Source organism: Chiroxiphia lanceolata, chromosome 3, assembly GCF_009829145.1.
Source record: "Chiroxiphia lanceolata isolate bChiLan1 chromosome 3, bChiLan1.pri, whole genome shotgun sequence".
NCBI classification, from domain to species: domain Eukaryota; kingdom Metazoa; phylum Chordata; class Aves; order Passeriformes; family Pipridae; genus Chiroxiphia; species Chiroxiphia lanceolata.
This window is the reverse complement of record NC_045639.1, coordinates 92,361,044-92,378,613: the sequence shown is the minus strand read 5'-3', so window position 1 is coordinate 92,378,613 and position 17,570 is coordinate 92,361,044. Positions and strand designations below refer to the sequence as shown.

Genomic DNA, 17,570 nt, shown 5'->3' with positions numbered 1-17,570 from the left:
GCTACTGTATGATCCTGGAGCATTCTGTCCTGGGGAGATTTTCTTGACACAGGATAGTGTTGATATGCCCAAAAGAAACAGAATTTTTATTTTGTGAAATAGACAATTTGCTGATGTGTTTTATGCAATTTGAATTGTATCCATTTTTCTTCCTTGCTGGAATTCATTGTTAGGTGACTTCTTCCTAGAAGTACTGAGGTGGAAAGTAGCTCTAAAATTGCAAAAGAAATGTAAAAACAAAGTAGCAAAATCTTTTCTTCTAAAGTGATGCAGCAAGTAGCTAATCCTGCAGCTGTTGTTAGAGCTTTAATTAAGTAGGTATACATTGTAGAATACTTCTTTTGAAGTAACTTCCTAATCTTGGGTTCCTTAATTAATCAGAATTTGGGACCCTGAATATTATATTGGCTTTTTCTTTTCCCAAGTGCAATACTCCCTTCTACTGCAAACATGCGGGGAAATGTGCACCCACAGCCCCAGTTAAAAGGAGAAAAATAAAATATACAAAAAAAGGAAGTTTAATGAATTTAAAGGTCAGAATATTCTGTGACATGTATGGAATACACTCTTTCTGAATCAAATTCTGTGGTTTATGGTCAAGCAGCTCGTTTGGTTTATAGAAATCAGTGTACAGAAATGACCTTATCACTGTAAATGACTTTTTACATATTGTAAGTATCATATGTTTATCATATGCATTGTTCAAATTTGGCACTCTCCTCCAACAATTAAGCCTAATTATGTTTGTGTTGAATAGATTAATTCAGTAATTTACTAAGAGTAAGTGGGCAGGCAAATGAGGACATTCAACGAGAGTCATCTCTGGATTGCAGGGAATGCACAAAGGGATGACCAGCTGGTTGTCAGATCATGACTGTGGCTTTGCATGGATGTACTTAAATTCTGCTGAGGACTTTAAAGCCAGCACAAGCTTCAGGATTCAAAATGTTCCAACTCGAATAGTGAAATCTACATTTTCTTGCATGACTACTTGGTGCTTTGCAGAATAACTTCAAATTTAATAAGCTAAATGGTTTAAGAACAAATCTACTAGTGAAAATAAAAAGGGTTCCCCTATTCATTCCCAAGTTATGAAATATCTGCACACTAGTGCACATGCATCCCTCTCATACCACCAACTTATTGGCCTGCTTGCTTATGTATTTATTTCTCTCCTTGCCTTTTCATAAAGCTAGATATGGCCATTCTAGTCAGTATTGGGTTTCAGTTTTTATTACTAATTTTGCGGGGATTTTTTCTGCGTATCCAGTTTATCAGTCTTTGCACATCCGTGGATGCTGCAAACATATGAGTATCTTAGATATCTGCCACAGGAAAGTGAGGCTGTACTGTGGATGTTGAATATTTCATGTATTCATATAAGTGTACACTAATGAATCCACTCAGGATTTTTCTCTTACATTTAAGTTGATCCAGAATGTAATGAGCGCCCATTTCTTGAAGATCTGAAGAAAAGGAAAGGTTAGGAAGAAATCAGGGAGTTCAGAGGAAGGGCGACACAGGTAATGAGACAGAGACTATTTGAGAACAGACTTTATTTTTTGTTCTTTTTACCTACCACACTGATCTGTGTTGGCAGTTTTCTTCTCAGACACAAGTGAAACAAGACAGGTGAATAAATAGGGTTACTGTGTTCAGTTAACATTGTGTATCTCAGAAACAAGACCAAGCAGAAGGTGCAGTCTGAAAGTGATGGGGTCCTTAGAGTCAAGGTAAACTTTTGTGCTTTTCAGTGTTTAGATAAAGAAATATATTCTGTACTGTTAAAAAGCACATTTGGGTTTTATTTTCAAAATGTTCATAAAACAAATGAGGTAGAACATAGGCGTATTACCTAAGATTTTTTAAATAATTGAATTCTTTCATGCTGTTCATTTCCTCTCTGACTGATGGATTTGTAGTCTGTTTATTGCCAGGTGACATGTTACGATAAAGCCAAGTTCTTTCCTTTTTACTACTTCAGGAGCTGTCTTTTTACCTTTTCTAATGACATTGTTATTTTCCTTTTATTTTATGTTAAGTCAGATCTCATTAATATTTGTAGTGTTTTAAATACGTTTGGCATAAGTGAAACTTTCAGTTCTAGGCAGATAGGATTCAAAAAGTTAATTCATAGAACTGACCAGAGACATGACTTTTACCTGGGTGGGTGCAACAGCATTTACCAAATTTTGTGAATGAGGTAAATGTTTCAGTTCTAGAATAAAATGAGTGATTGCGGCATTAAAGTTGAGGTACAGGTAGTTTAAAGGTTAATGAAAATGGTAAAAACCTGCTTTGATACCTGTGAAAGGCATTACTTGGTTTGAATTTGCACCTAAGACATCTCACTTGAACTTTTCATGAAGACTCTAGTAGATAAAAATACTGTCTTTAAAAGCTACACAGACACTTGTTCTTCCTCTTTTATTTCCTTTAACTTTTCAACACTAGTTCTTTCCAAATTGCTACTATATGTCAACAGTACAGCATCTCCATATGTATCTCCAAAATACCGTTAGAGGGACATTGCTTGTCCCAATCAGACATTACCCCTATGGATTGAAGGGCGTCAGTAGCTGGCGTTCAGCACTCTGATCTTCTTGAACCAGGCTCTTCACCAGCTGAGGAAGTTTACTCCCAGTAAGGGTGCTGAATCAGTTCCAACCCTGAAGTCCTCAGCTCCTCCAGCTCTGCAGTGTCTGCTTACTGGATACTTTAGGCTCTCGAGCCATTAGCTTTAGAGAAAATTATGAAAGATTAAGAAGCCCCTTATACAAAAACTTTATCTGAATTTTTTTTAATCCACATTGCAGTTATATTTCGATGGTTTAGGTTTTTTCCACTGTACTTGTATTGCTGTTTTTCCATTCCTTTCTCTTTCACTGAGTTTCCTTTTCCTCACATAACCAGTCACTACATACACCCATGTCATGGTTTAACCCCAGCTGGCAGCTGAGGTCTTCACACCCACTTGCTCACTCACCCCCTCAGTGGGATGGAGGAGAGAATTGAAAAGAACTAAAACCTTGTGTGTGGAGATAAAAACAGTTTATTAATTGAAGCTAAGTAAAATATAATAATAATGTAAGGATACTGTTGATGATTATAACAATAATTGTAATTAAAAGGAGAGAGAGAGAGAAATAAAACCCAAGAAAACAAGTGATGCACATTACAACTACTCACCACTCGCTGACCAATGCCCAGCCAGTTCCTGAGCAGCGATTCTCCCCTCACAACCAACTCCCTCCAGTTTATATGCTGACCATGACACTCTGTGGTATGGAATATGCCTTTGTCCAGTTTGGGTCAGTTGTGCTGGCTGTGTGCCCTCCTGGCTTCTTGTGCACCCACTTCTTGGCAGAGCATGGGAAACTGAGAAGTCCTTCACTTGGGTAAGCACTACTTAGCAACAACCAAAGCATCAGTTTGTTATTAGCATTATTCTCATACTAAATCCAAAACGCAACACTCTACCAGCTGTACCAAAACAAAATTAACTCAGTTCCAACCAAAACCGAGACAACCCACAACACAATGTTTTGCCAGACTTTAGTACTTGTGACGAATGTCATACAAGCAATCACTTGACTTCTCAAAAAAATCCTGTGGTTTTGAAAAGCTTTCCATGTTAAGTGGTACCACATGGAAAATAGAACTTTTTAATGTGTAAAAAAGATTAGTGTGTTGGCTTCTCAGTGCAACCTTCAGTGAAGAGTTCTATATATGTGTTTATGCAATACAATAATTTGTATATTTTCTGTTTTATTCAGGTCATTGCCATTGTTATGGATATGTTTACAGACGTGGATATTTTTAGAGAAATCGTGGAGGCATCTGCTAGAGGGATCGCAGTGTATCTTCTGCTTGATGAGTCAAACTTCAGTCACTTTCTGAAGATGACAGAGAAACAAGGCTGTCAAGTTCAGAGGCTCAGGGTAAGGCTTCCTGTTGCATGAACATTCACTTTATTCCTCCGCAGCCCACTGAAAAGTGACTGTTTTGAAAAAGTGATTATCACATACTGATTTTTCAAATCACAATCAGATATAAATAGGTAAGCTCTCAGCAGAACTTTCTCTATGGATATTTTTTCTTTAGAAAGCATCTTTTTCATATTATTTATAAAATAATTTTCCATTATTGTGTATTTAGAAATACTACATGTTTTAAAAACTAAGCCTTTTTTTCTTTCTCTTAAGGTTACCTGCAAATAAAGTCATAAAACTTATATAAATTATTAAATTGTGTAGTTCATTTTATGATCTTTTTCTTTAAGGTTATGCATTAAAATACTTTAAGAGGCACAAGATTCTATTTTATTAGTGTTTTCCTGAAAATCCGTATTATCATATCTGTGAACTATGTCTTAGAGAGTATTACTTTTAGACATTAAATATGTAATTTTGTCCTCTGAGAGATAACAACGTGACTAACACATTTTTCACAAGATGTCCTGCACACCCTAATATTTAGCAGGGATTAGAATACAAACCATGAGCTGCACTGAACTGACGTAAGTGCTTCATAAATACTTCTAGATTTACTCTACTGCTAATAGTACTGAAAAAGTTCCAAAGATGTTGTCAGTCTCTTTGCAAAGCTCTGAGCACTGCCTTGGCTGAACTTCTCTATAGTTCCATTTGCATTTCCTTGCTTCTGTATCTAGTCAAGCCATGTTCATGCCAGGCAAAAATATTATAAAAACTCTTCTTAGCAGCACCTATTTTAAGAACCCAGTCCAAAAATCAGATAGAGTTGTGGTGTATTTGTAAGGATAAAGAGGACTTTTTAGTAGGGAGCAAACCTGTATTTTATACCAATTTTTACTCTGAAGTGTTGACTTTAGTCCTTAAAAGTATCTCCACTCAGAAAAACAGTGCTTTTTTCTTGTGTATGAGTGAGTGGGATTGCTCTGTGGTGACATAAAGTACAGAGCTGTGGGAACTTCTGGAAAGAAATACCAAAACCATGTTGTCGTTCTATAAACACTAGTCGTGATTGCCTTATGAAATCAGTATTTGGCAATATTTACATACTCTGGAACTTGAGATACCACCATTTGCTGATTACTTGGGTTAATTATGTTGTAGAGGTTGCAAAGTATGGTCTATGTCTATATATGGAATGGGTTTTGTCCTTCCAAAACAAAAGAAATTACAACCATGCATTTCAGGTGTTATCTCAAAAATGTCATAGTATGCATTTTCAAATTAATTCCATGAATTTGTATCTACAGCTTTTTCAAAAATTTAACTTGTTTTGAGTGGATTCCAGATTGTCTTTTTACTACAGTTTTGTAGACCTATAGGTATTTATACTGTGGTTGAAAGAATTAATATGCATACATTAGAGTGTATTTTATATGGATTAGTCTGGAATTGAGAGGTTTGGACTTGGCCTCTTCAGTGACATTGTATTTTATATGTTTCTGTTTTGTAATAGTGGGAGAAATAAAATACATCTTCACTCTGCAAGGTTTACTTAGAATGCTTTGAGTTTTATCAGAAAATAAAACATACATACCAAAGAGCTAAGCAGTAATCTAGTTGTGTGCTGCGTTTCCAGTTTAGCTTGTAATAAAGCTGTTCAAATTAATGGTCTTCTCATCCAAGTGCTACTCCCAGTGACTGTTGCTCTGAGAATAGCAGCTTACTACTCCTGCAGTAATTGCTACACCTTTCTAGAGGATAAAGAAAAACTGGAGATGACTATAAAGAACAGTCAGTACTTCAGTGATGTGTTCTCCCTTTCCCTTTTTCCCGTCACCTTAAGGTTCAGTAAAAAAAGGTTCCAAAAAAAAAAATAACATCTTCAACTTTTTGTACTCTTTGCTTTCGGTCTTCCCCTTCTGTTTAGTGAAGGCAAGAAGAGGACAGAGTTGTATGGATCTGTTTGTTTTCCTGAAGATGTAGCACCAGCAGCATCAGTCTTATTCTCTAGCATGATTTGGTTCAGTCTTAGAGTATGGCTGATACTTCTTAGGCTATGCACTCATGAGTTTTTGTAAAGCTTTTTGGACCCTACACCTTCTCTCTCTTTTTCTCTCCCTTTGAATCAGTAAAAAAGGAGATGTAATGATGAGCGAAACTGTATTTTTTAGTTCATATTTGCAATTAAGTAGTCTTTTGTATGGAATAAAAGAGGATTTTATTCATAAATCTGCATTAAATGTCTGCACAGCCAGTTTTTCTCATCTGTAGTCTGACTTCGTATCAGGGCATGTTTCCCTCTTTATTGAAAGATGTAATTGAAGAAATGGATAGACTATATTTTCTGTAATTATTTTGTGAATTCCAAAAGGAGAATGTGAAATCAGAGGTTAACTAGGAGCTTTTTTAGTCTTTCCTATAGCATGTTTTCTTGTGGGTTGTTTACTTAATGTTCACCTTAACATCACCAGTGAAACTTAGATAAATAATCATCTTCCTATACTTTCCCATTTCTCTTTCCCTGGTTTCATTTGTTTCCTTATTTATCCTTAGTAATTACTGCATTTCTTTTTTTTTTTTCTCTACCTAATATTCTTTTGGTTAACTTTGTCACTGCTCTGACTTGTTCGGTCAGCAATTCCTTTGCATTGAAGATGAAGAGTTGTTACAGATTCAGACTTTTTTTCAGGTGATTTTTCAGAAACTAATAACTAAATTTTTTGCAGGTTTTTTTTTCTGCTACTGACAGGTGCTGCAGCAAACTGTGAAACAGATTTGAACTATAAGACAACAATCCCCAGAGCCATCAGAATGCTCAGTGTATTTTGGATTAGAAATGAAAAACCAATGTTATAGGCAGTGGTGTTGCCTACAACAAGAAGTCAGCCTAGCTCCTGACAAAGATCTGACACAGATCTTTGTGTTGTATTTGATATGAAGTGAGATGTGGCAGAGGTTCTATGCCCTTCAGAAACCTATTTTTACTCCTCCGTCAATATTGAAAAATCATTTTGCTACAGAAGAGTATTGAAAGCAATTCAGCAGGAACTGTTTATCTCCTGATACTCCTCTCAGTATTTTTAATGAATTGCAGGAAAGAGAAAATACAACCACTGATGAATTGATTTTACATTCCTTTTGTGAAGTCTACTTCCAGATATGTATGTTGAAATGCATAGTGGGAGCTGCTCTTGAGACCTACTTGCAGCCTGTTTTTTCTCAGCAGTGTTATCAAAATTATCAAAAATTTTGCAGTACTTCCACATCTGAGTCAAATTTGGTTACTGAATAGTCATGCACAGCATGATATTGTATCTGCGAGAAAGCTTCTGTGGCAAGGGCCAGACTCCAGTCAAGTCTTGAGTGGTTATTGAGTCAGATTCAGACAGAAGCAAACTTGAAAACTGCTTAGCATTTGTACAGCACATATATATTTATATATATATATATATGGTTAATAGCTCCTTTTTAAACTGGCAGCTTTCACAAGTGGAGTCCCCTGGGGATCAATACTGGGTCCAATGCTGTTTAATATCCTCATAAGTGATCTGGAAGATGGGATTTAGTATACAGTGACAAAGTTTACTAGTGTTACCAAACTGAGTGGATACGTGGACACTTCAGAAGGGAGATCCACCCTGCAGGAGGACCCGGATTAGCTGTAAGGGTGGGCTAACAAGAACGTTATGAAGTTCAACAAGGACAAGGGTGAGGTCTTGCACCTGGGAGAACATAATCCAGGAGTGCTGCACAGGCTGGGATAGACCCAGCTGGGGAGTGGCTCTGTGGAAAGGGACCCGGGGCTCCATGGACAACAAGCTTAATGTGAGCGAGCAGTGTGCTGCTCCAGCAAAGAAAGCAAGCAGGATGCAGGGCTGCATCAATGAGGACATCACCAGCAGGGATAAAAAACTCAGTATCCCACTCTACCCAACAACTGTCAGGCCACACTTGGAATACTGTGTTCAGTTTTAGTCCCCACTACTTAAAATAGATGTGGACAGGGTGGAGAGGGTCTAGAGAAGGGCCACAGAGATTATCCCAAGTCTGGGAAGCTGCCAGATGAGGAAAGGCTGAGAGAATTTAGTTATTTCAGCCTTAAGAAGAGAAGGGGAGACCTTATCACCATTTTCCAGTATGGAAAGGCTAGCTACAAAGAGGATGGAGGCTCCTTTTTTACAAGGAGTCACATGGAAAAGACAAGGGGTATTGGGAACAAGTTACTCCTGGAGAGATTCTGGTTGAACACGAGAAAATTTTGTCACAATGAGAATAGTCAGCCATTGAAATAATCTCCTCAGGGTAGTGGTGGATTTCTCAGCTGGACACTTCTAAGATTCAGTTGGACAAGTGGTGGGCTGTCTTGTCCAAACTGTACTTTTGCCAAGAAAGGTTGGATCAGATGATCCTTGAGATATTCTGTGATTCTGTGACCTATTATATCTTAGAGGAGAGAGGCCCAGAATAATAAATAATATTAGCAGTGAGGAACAGTATGAGAAAATTGACTATTTTTCCTTTAAAACAGTTATCTAAATATTAGGTAGACATGCATTTTCTTCTTTGTACATATTCTTGACAGCAAGTACAGGGTCAGTAATTGAACACTGACAAAAACAGTGTCTACAAATAAAAAGTGCTGAAATGAAGTAAGTACTCAGTGTACCTATTTGTCATATTGGAGAGTTTTTACTGATGAAAATAAATGTATAATGGGGGTTATGTGGCTCTCTCTGAGATTATAGTGTACAGTTGTACATAAAAGGAGATTAGAGCTTGTTTCCCATTCATTGTTTAGGTGTCTTTTAACTGGATAGACCTGATGGCTATCCTGAAACTGCAGCCACTGGATGTTTTAAATATTCCCGAGTGTCCTACAACCTCCTTTTGGATGAGAGAGAAGAACTTCTTGTTTGGCTTCAAAAACCTCCATTAATAAATAAATTACTGCTTTACCCATAATTATGCAGTGGTGAGTGACACACTAGAGTAAGCAGGAGAGTCCTATAGCCTGAAGAATGAAACCAGATAGGAAGGTGAAGCCCAGCATTTCATACCAAATGGGGCTTGTAATTCAGTATGTGTATATTTACTGCTTCTGATCCTAAGTGGAATGCATTGTAACAATATATCCTCAAAGATGGTCTGTATTTTGTGTGATTATTCAAAGTATGCATTCCTGGCACATAATTAGAGGGTTTGAAGCTGGTGAAGAATGCCAGATAAACTGTGGAGGAAAAGGAAGTGTTATGTGTGGAAGGTGAGCATGATCTCTGCCACGTGTCATGTTCTCATCTGGTACCTACCAAGGGAGGAAAAGAGTGCAGGATAGAGGCATCAGGACAGAAAAGCTGCAGGAGGAAAAATACTGAAGAGGAGGAAAGCAAAAAAAAGAACAGAGTAAGCATTGACTGCAGTTTAAAAAACAACAACAACAACAACAACAAGAATTTAATGTAAATTTTACTCCTTTTTTATATATGTCTAGAAATTATATTTCAATTTATGAGTACCTAAGGCAAAACTTTATTTTTTTTAGATATAGTATGGTAATTTGCAAGCCATTAGCCTTGGTTATGCCTCCAGCATTCCAGATTCCCAAGAGATATCCTGTCCAATACCTATCAGACCTTGTCTCAGTAAGATTTGATGTGTTCAACTGACATGTCTTTAGGCCAATGTTACTTGTTATGGTTATTTGAAAACGTATAAGTTGACTCTCAAGTTACCTTTTCAAACTATAATGTCATAAATATGATTCAATATAATTAAATATAAATCTGACATACACATACAATTGTGTGGTATATAGAATTGGGTAAACCAAAGTAAATGCAAATTTCGTTACTAACTAATGAAATTACTTTATAGTAAATAAGGCTTTACTATTATGGTTATCTTTAGAATGGGTAAATTCCAGTATTTTCTTATCTTCTTTTTCAGGAATTACTTTTTCCACTGTATTTATCTTTAGAATAAAAGTTTTTTATTTAATTAGTTAAAGATTGAATAGCTGCTGGAGAAAAAACTTATTTTCTTCAATGGGCTTGTCTTGTTCAAAGTTAACAAAAACACTTTGGTAAAGTGGGAAAACTGACTTTCGTTGGTAAGAAAACTTCTAATTGGAACACAGAAAACTTGAAAGACACAATGCTAGATTGTCAAAAGTGATTAGCAGGTAGAGATGCAAACTTACATTCACCTCCCATTCAGTAGTGCAAATTGGGTTGTTACTTATTTGTTGTAACTGTTTCTGAAAATAGACCTAAGCGTTCACCACCTGTATTTTCACTTTTAAAATTTTACAACACTTCTACATCCTACTTCTTTTATTTATCTAATTAAGAGATAAACTTTGTTTTTAGCACATTTGCAAGACATTTAGTTCACAAACAAAAGTAATTCTTAAATGCTGTCTTTGTACGTTTTAACTGAGTTGCATTTGTGTTCAAACACAGCTTGACAAAAATGCTAAGTGAAAGCTCATGAAATGGTGAATAAAATTTAAAGAACTTGAATAGCTTGAGTTAAACCATAAGATACCAACACTGATATATATACTGATTTAGAAAATGTTATCTGGAAATGTGCTTTCATTTCATGGGTGTTGTCTCCTAGTTTTTTGAATTTTCTGTTTGGAAAGATAAAATTCATTGGATTGTAGTAGACATTATTCTTAAATCTCCTACAACCTTTATCTACTAGAACTTCATATGTTTTAGGTAAATGTACAAGTGCTCCCATAGACAATGAAGTCTTAACGTAACTGTATTGCAAACTCAGTCATACTTTGTAGACTGGAATCTTAAATGCTCTTGTAAGTCTAAACATCTCTACAGCTTCCTGAGAATGGGAAGTGGAGAAGGAGATGCTGGTCTCTTCCTCCTGGTATCCAGTGACAAGACATGTGGGAATGGTTCAAAGCTGCACCACAGGAAGTTTAGGAAGTTGGGCATCCGGAAGCATTTCTTTAATGAGAGAGTTTTCTAACACTGGAACAGGCTTCTTAGAGGGGTGGTCAATACCCCAAGCCTGTCAGTGTTTAAGAGATATTTGGGCAATGCGCTCAATAATTTGCTTTAACCTTTGGTCAACCCTGAATTCGTCAGGCAGTTGGACTAGATGATCATTGCAGGCCCTTTCCATCTGAAGTAGTTCTATCCTATCCTATTTATTTCATCCTCCTGATTTTGCTGAATTTACTGTGTACATGATGTTTTCCATTTGCTTCATTAACAGCCCTAATTCACCTATACCTGACCTTTACAGAGCATGTCTGCTGTGATTTGCAACCTATCCTTGTAGCAGTCCTGTGAAGCAAGACATTCCTCTGTATTCACAAGTCTTACATTGCACCATTTCCATATATACAGACTATGTACTAATCATATAGATTCTGTTTTCTTACTACCAATGCTAAACTATGGATTTCACTCCCACTGGAGTACTTGTAAATTACCACAAATTAGTGTTGCTAGAAAAAAATATGGCAAGGCAAGAAACTAAAGTAAATATTGTGATCAGTCACAGCTATATTCCAAACTGTTTTCATGTCTTGTGAAGCATTTTGTGTCTCACAGTCACATGAGGTAGATGCTGTAGGTTGGTTTACATTGAATAGAAATTTTAATTTTTCTATAAGCACCTCTATGTACTAATTTCTTTTTTTCTACATCTCCATGAGAATTTTTTGAAAATTATTAGTAGTACAGTTCATAAGGTGTAGTAACACTTCTTTAAATTTTTTTTATTTCTATGGGCTTAAAGAAACAAGTGACAGGAGAGAGACAAAAAGAGTACACTGACGTAGCTGAATCAGTTTCATCAGTAGCCTGGGATAAAAATTAACCTCATTTTTGAGATAAAGTGGAAAATTTCCCAAGTACCATTTACTGAATTCACATGAGTAAAACATAAAGCTTAATAGAATTAAAAATTAACTGCTGCATAGAGTTCATGCTACTTATGCATGTTGTGCTAGCATCTCTGAATTTAGATAGGGAAACTTTGGTGAAACTGGTGAAACTTTGGTGAAACTGGTGAAACTTTGAGGGATTCTGGCACCACATGACACCCTTCTCAGAGTGGGGTATATGTGTTCATAGATACAGCAGCCTTGTTCAATTAAACTAAAAGTAATCCTGGCTCTTTAGGTGTTGTCTATGATTAGCTGAGATACTTGGAAATCTTATAAATATGTACAGCAGATGATGGAAAGAATTTTTTTTACAGCGCAAAACCTCTTCCCCTTGTTGAAAACTTCTTGTGCCAGAACCTCATTTCTGGAAGTGGTGGATATGGAAAAGTGGAATTTACTTTTCTGTGGCATGTGGAATCTCATCAGTCTTGAAGACAAAGCAGTGACTTGCCGTTTTGAGTCCTTAGGCAGGAAGTTGGATCAGAGTTTACTTCCCTACAGAGTTTATTAATATGTAATAATGAAACTTTTCTCCTACTGTTCCTCTGAATTTCAACCCCCTAGGTGCTAATATGGACTATAGTTGACCAAGTAAAGTATTTTGATTGTCTTTTTCAGAACATGAGGGTGCGGACAGTGAAAGGACAAGATTATTATTCTAAAACAGGAGCAAAATTCCATGGAAAAATGGAACAAAAATTTATTCTTGTTGACTGTAAGAAAGTTGTATATGGTTCCTACAGGTAAGATCAATCACTGAAGTGTCCATAGCAAACCTGTCATCTCAGCACTACTGCTATAGCAAATTTGGTCTTTTTCCTATTTGTAAAAATTCTTGCAGGGAACCACATGCATTCATATCTTTTCTGTAATTTAACAGGTTATCAAAGATACTTCTTGCTAACTAGCCTAACAGGTCTTCTCTTCGTTTTTCACAAATAAGAAATAAGGCACATAGGTTTTGCCAAACCTGAAGACTTGCTAAAAGGGGAGGAAAATCCTGATTTGTCTTATATTGCCTGAATTGTTCTTGTTTAACATTTGCTTCAGAAAAGGCCTCCAGAATTATTTTATAAGCTAGCTTGGATAGTTCCTCCACATCATAATCTTCTGAAGATAACATTATTGACTGACTGTGTGGCACTTAATGGTGGTCAAATTCAGAATTGCCCAAGTCTTTCTTTATGTTTGACTTTCTTTATTCTGCATTCCATTTTATTTCCAGTGGATGTGTTCAAAGCATAGGCTAGAAGAATTTACAGCTTTGCAGAACTGGAAAAAAACTATGTTTTAACTCACACATTATTAAATATTTTCCTTCTTTTCATGCTACACTTTTCTCCTTTGGCCTACTGAATTAGTTTCTGCCAGCATAGTGTCTGGGTACCAGATCCACAGCCACTGCCTTTCATAGATTTCCACCACTGTAAGCTTTTGAAAATATGATTTCTTACTTCCTCTGAGATTCAGCCCCAAATTCAGACTGACATGTATAAATGATAGTGGGGTAGATGACAAGTTCATAAATTAATTACTGTAAGACAGTGCAGGGAGAGTCTTGACATCTACACACAGTGTTAAGGTCTGTGAGAATACAATAGTTTTTCTCATTTCATTTTGAAAAACAGCACTGCTTTAAGGCCTTGTACCACAGGCACTGGAATCATCAATTTCTGTAGAAATTAAGCTTGTTTTATAAGACAATAAGTTATTTATAACAGGAAATATGAGTCTTTCTGAACTGTCACTTTGAAGTCAATTTAAAGTTTAGGATTTTGTCTCAAAGATTATGTATTATTCTTAATTGTGAAAATCAATAGAAAAAAACTTATGCAGCATGATTTCATTTAATCGCAACACAGTATTACTTCCTGAAAAATACAAAAATAGCAAGAAAAAATTACAGCAGCAAGCTATTTTTGTCAATACAACAAACCTATTTTCTAATATCCAGATAAAAAGTGCAAATAAGTCTGTTGATTTAATTTTTTTTTCTAGCGCTTTTCATGAAATTAGGATTTCAAAACAGGTTTTTCCTTTGTTGTAATCGACAAATTGCATGTTTTACACACCATGATATTAGTTTTGTTGCAACATCCTTAATGTACATATTAATTGATTTTATTTCATTTTGTAGCTGTAAAATACTTACAGATACTTAGCTTTGAGCATGTGTTCAGTCTTTTACAACAGAGGAAAATTTGCTTCTTCAAAGCATTATTATTGCAATAAAAGAAATGTTCATATCCAATCCAATGTGCAGAATAGAAATTGTAAACTTTTTAATGATTCTGAGCTCCATCTTTTTGAAAATATGTTTAGAATGAAGTACATTAAAAACTGCCGAAGCAGTCCTGGATATTTTTTCAGATATATTTTTTTTTCACAACATAACCACACAGTAACATTCTCTGACTGAAGACTAAATATAGTGAGTATAGTTAATCCTGCCTTAGTCTTTGTAGAGGTGATTTTTTCCATTAGCTATTTGTACTTCCCTGTTCTACATTTGTGAATACTTTCTTAGAATACTTTCTATAAGGGCAGTTATAGGGGTAGTTATATAGACTCATTTCTGCTCCCACTGAAAGCAGTGGAAAGTTTCCAGCTGAGTTTTATTGGTATTAGATTAGACCTTCTGAGTCTAAATTACATGAATCATTCCCAACATTTATTTGTTTATGTATTTAGAAAGTATTTTTACAAACCCCAGGTTTGTGCAAAAGCTTCCATAGCAAGAAGCACTAGTGTAATACTTTAGCTCAAAAGAACTGCATCTAATGGTCGTTTGTTCTTCTTTCAGCTTTATGTGGTCATTTGAAAAAACCAACCTCAGTATGGTTCAAGTTATCACAGGACAGCTTGTGGAATCTTTCGATGAAGAGTTCAGGACACTGTATGCCCGTTCTTCTGTTCCTAGCTCATTTGCTCCAGAACTAGTGCGGGTAAACAGTCACAGGACACTCTGGGATAATGATACATACCAACACTCAGTGTCTTCTTTGGCTTCAGTTTCTAGCCAAAGAAACCTTTTTGGTAGGCAAGACAAGGTTCACAAGATAGATCCTATTTGTTGGAAAACCCGTGGAAGATATGCAGTAAATGAAATAGATAAATATGGCTTGAGAAATCAAGCCTATAATAAGCAACCATTTCATCCAGGTTTTAATATGCAAAATCCAATCCAGCAGTATCAACCTAGTGAAAAAAATGAACACTGGAAGAGACATAGTTATGCTGGGGAAAAACCAGAAAGGACACCTTACCTGTTGCTCAACAGAGCTATTAACAGAGCCAACAATCCATCAAATACTTGGAAAATGCCATCTGATAGCCTTAGTATTGTTTCCTCATTACGAGGAGGATATGCAAATAACTACAATATACCCCAGCAAAGTTTTGCTGATCAGTTTTCACGACCGAAAGTAAATCTTGCAGAAAGAAATTCAATTGTGCGGAGGTCTTTTAACGGGACAGATAATCACATCCGCCATCTGCAGCAAAGGATGCCAACTCTCGAACACACAACAAAGTCATTCCTACGTAACTGGCGAATAAAGTCGTATTTGAATGATCAAACAGATTATCCAGTAGAGTCTAATGGGTCAGCTGTGGGTGACAGATATGATAGCTATGACACAGCTGAAAATATGAAAGCTCATGCACTGTATTCTCATTCTCGCTTGCGATCCTCGTTGGTGTTTCAGCCAACTTTACCTGAACAGCAGGAAGTAAGCAGCTGTGCAAGTTCTTCAAATTCAACTATAATTGGGTCAGAGGGAAGTGCAACACCTAAAGGGACATCTAATCATGCTCCAAGTGTGGAAAATGGAACAGATAATATTTCAGAAGACCTTAGCACAAACTTCCCTCTTAAATCAGATGCTCCAAAAAACCACAGAATTCATATTGCAGACAGCACAAAACCTCCTGTAAATTCAAATGCAACTGGTGACACATCACTTTATTTGTACACAACACTGTATACAGACAAACATTCAGAAAATCTGAAGAACCTTCAGAATGAAAATGTGCTCAAAAGGAGAAGTTTTCCCATGTTTAATTCAAAGTCCATATTGGACCCTGGTGCCAACAAGCATGCATCCAATTATGTTTACAGCACGTTGACTAGGCATAGACTTAAGCAGCCAGTTGGTCCAAAACTTCCAGAAGACATGCTGAAGAGTGCTAAAAGTTTGCACAGTGTGACCAATCACTTGGCACAGGAGGAAAAGAACCTGAAAGGAGAGCTAAAGAACCCAACTGCTAGCAAGGCAATCTCTATGGCGGTTCTCACTGAAGCAAGCAAGGAGGAGTCTAGTAAGGATTGCACATCAAAGAAAGAAAGTAAGAGTTCCCCAAGTTTTCTAAAGAAAGGATCCCAGAAACTGCGGTCATTTCTTAATCTCACACCAGACAAGAAGGAAAACTTGTCAAAAAACAAAGGTCCTGCCTTTTACAGGATGTGTAGTAGTTCTGACACATTGGTTTCTGAAGATGAGAATCAAAAACCAAAGATTTCTGAAAATAAGACAGAATCTTCCCCAAGGAGAAAAAGAAACACATCAGCAAATTCTCAAGGGAGCTTGAACAGAAGTAAAGAAGATGTCACTGGTAGCCCAACAAAGTCTCCAAAGTCTCCAAAGTCACCAAAATCTCAAAAACCTCCATCTGATGAAAGCAATAAAATGTGTCCTCTCTTGTGCCCCCTGGAAAGTAAGTTCATCGAAACTGCAGGAGATGCATCTACCCCAAGATTTAACACAGAACAGATTCAGTATCAAGATATGAAGGAAATCTCCACAAATACCGCTTCTGAAAGTGGTCCTGTTTCTGCACTTCAAAGAGCAAGTTCGGTGACACCACAGCTGGCAAATTCAAAACCCCAAGAGGAGCTGAGATCTCGTTTGAGTGAAAGGCGTGTTTATAGTCGCTTTGAGCCATTTTGTAAGATGGAGAATGCTAGCCAACCTGCAGGAAATGCAGCCAACAGCAGTTCTCATCTATCAGATATCAAAAGCAAGACCTTAGGGAATAATTATGGCAGGAGTAATCACATGACCAGCTACAACTCAACTGCTTACCATCCATTGCAACCTAATGAAAATAAGCTGAGAGGATTTATGCAAAAGTTTGGGAATTTCCTACACAAAAGCAAGTAAAACTTTTGTTGATTATGTTGGAATACAGCAGGACTAGCAAAGCTGGGCATAATCTTAACTGGACAAAGACTAGTGGCCAACTTTTGTACAGCTTACTTGGGTTTCTTCCTGGGTTTAGGACATTGGAATGAATGTACATATTTTTAAAAATAATTATCCTAGAATTGTTATACTTTAATCTTTACAGAAATTCTGTGTCCAGAAGTTGCCTCGAGGAAGTTGTTTATAGTGTTTTTAATGTAAGATTAATTTTATATGTTTTCATATGAAGAAAATACATTCCAGCATATTGTAAGATTAAGCATGGGGCAAAAAAGATTCAGTATGTTTTTAAACTTCAGATAATACTGTTTCCAAAGATTTGCTCTATAAAATAGGATAGCACTAGGAATAGCGAATTGTATTTTTTCAGCATTTATGTACACTTTCAAATGATAAACACAATGTTAATGCATTGTATGTTACTTATCTTTAAACTAATTTTTGAAAACCTCTTTTAGGTTTCATCTTGTTAATAATTTACCCCATAGCATCTACTGAACTGTTTGAGCAGCA

General features: G+C 36.4%; 1 protein-coding gene across 1 annotated transcript in view; it reads left to right on the top strand.

Annotated features, from left to right (window-relative positions):
- FAM83B (family with sequence similarity 83 member B) overlaps positions 1–17,225 on the top strand; it is a 50,691-nt gene extending 33,466 nt beyond the window's left edge. The window contains exons 3-5 of the mRNA XM_032683026.1: positions 3,777–3,941; positions 12,472–12,596; positions 14,657–17,225. Of these exons, the coding sequence (XP_032538917.1) occupies positions 3,777–3,941; positions 12,472–12,596; positions 14,657–17,015 (2,649 nt within the window). The 3' untranslated portion in view covers positions 17,016–17,225. The remainder of the gene's footprint in view (positions 1–3,776; positions 3,942–12,471; positions 12,597–14,656) is intronic.
- Positions 17,226–17,570: the final 345 nt, after the last annotated feature.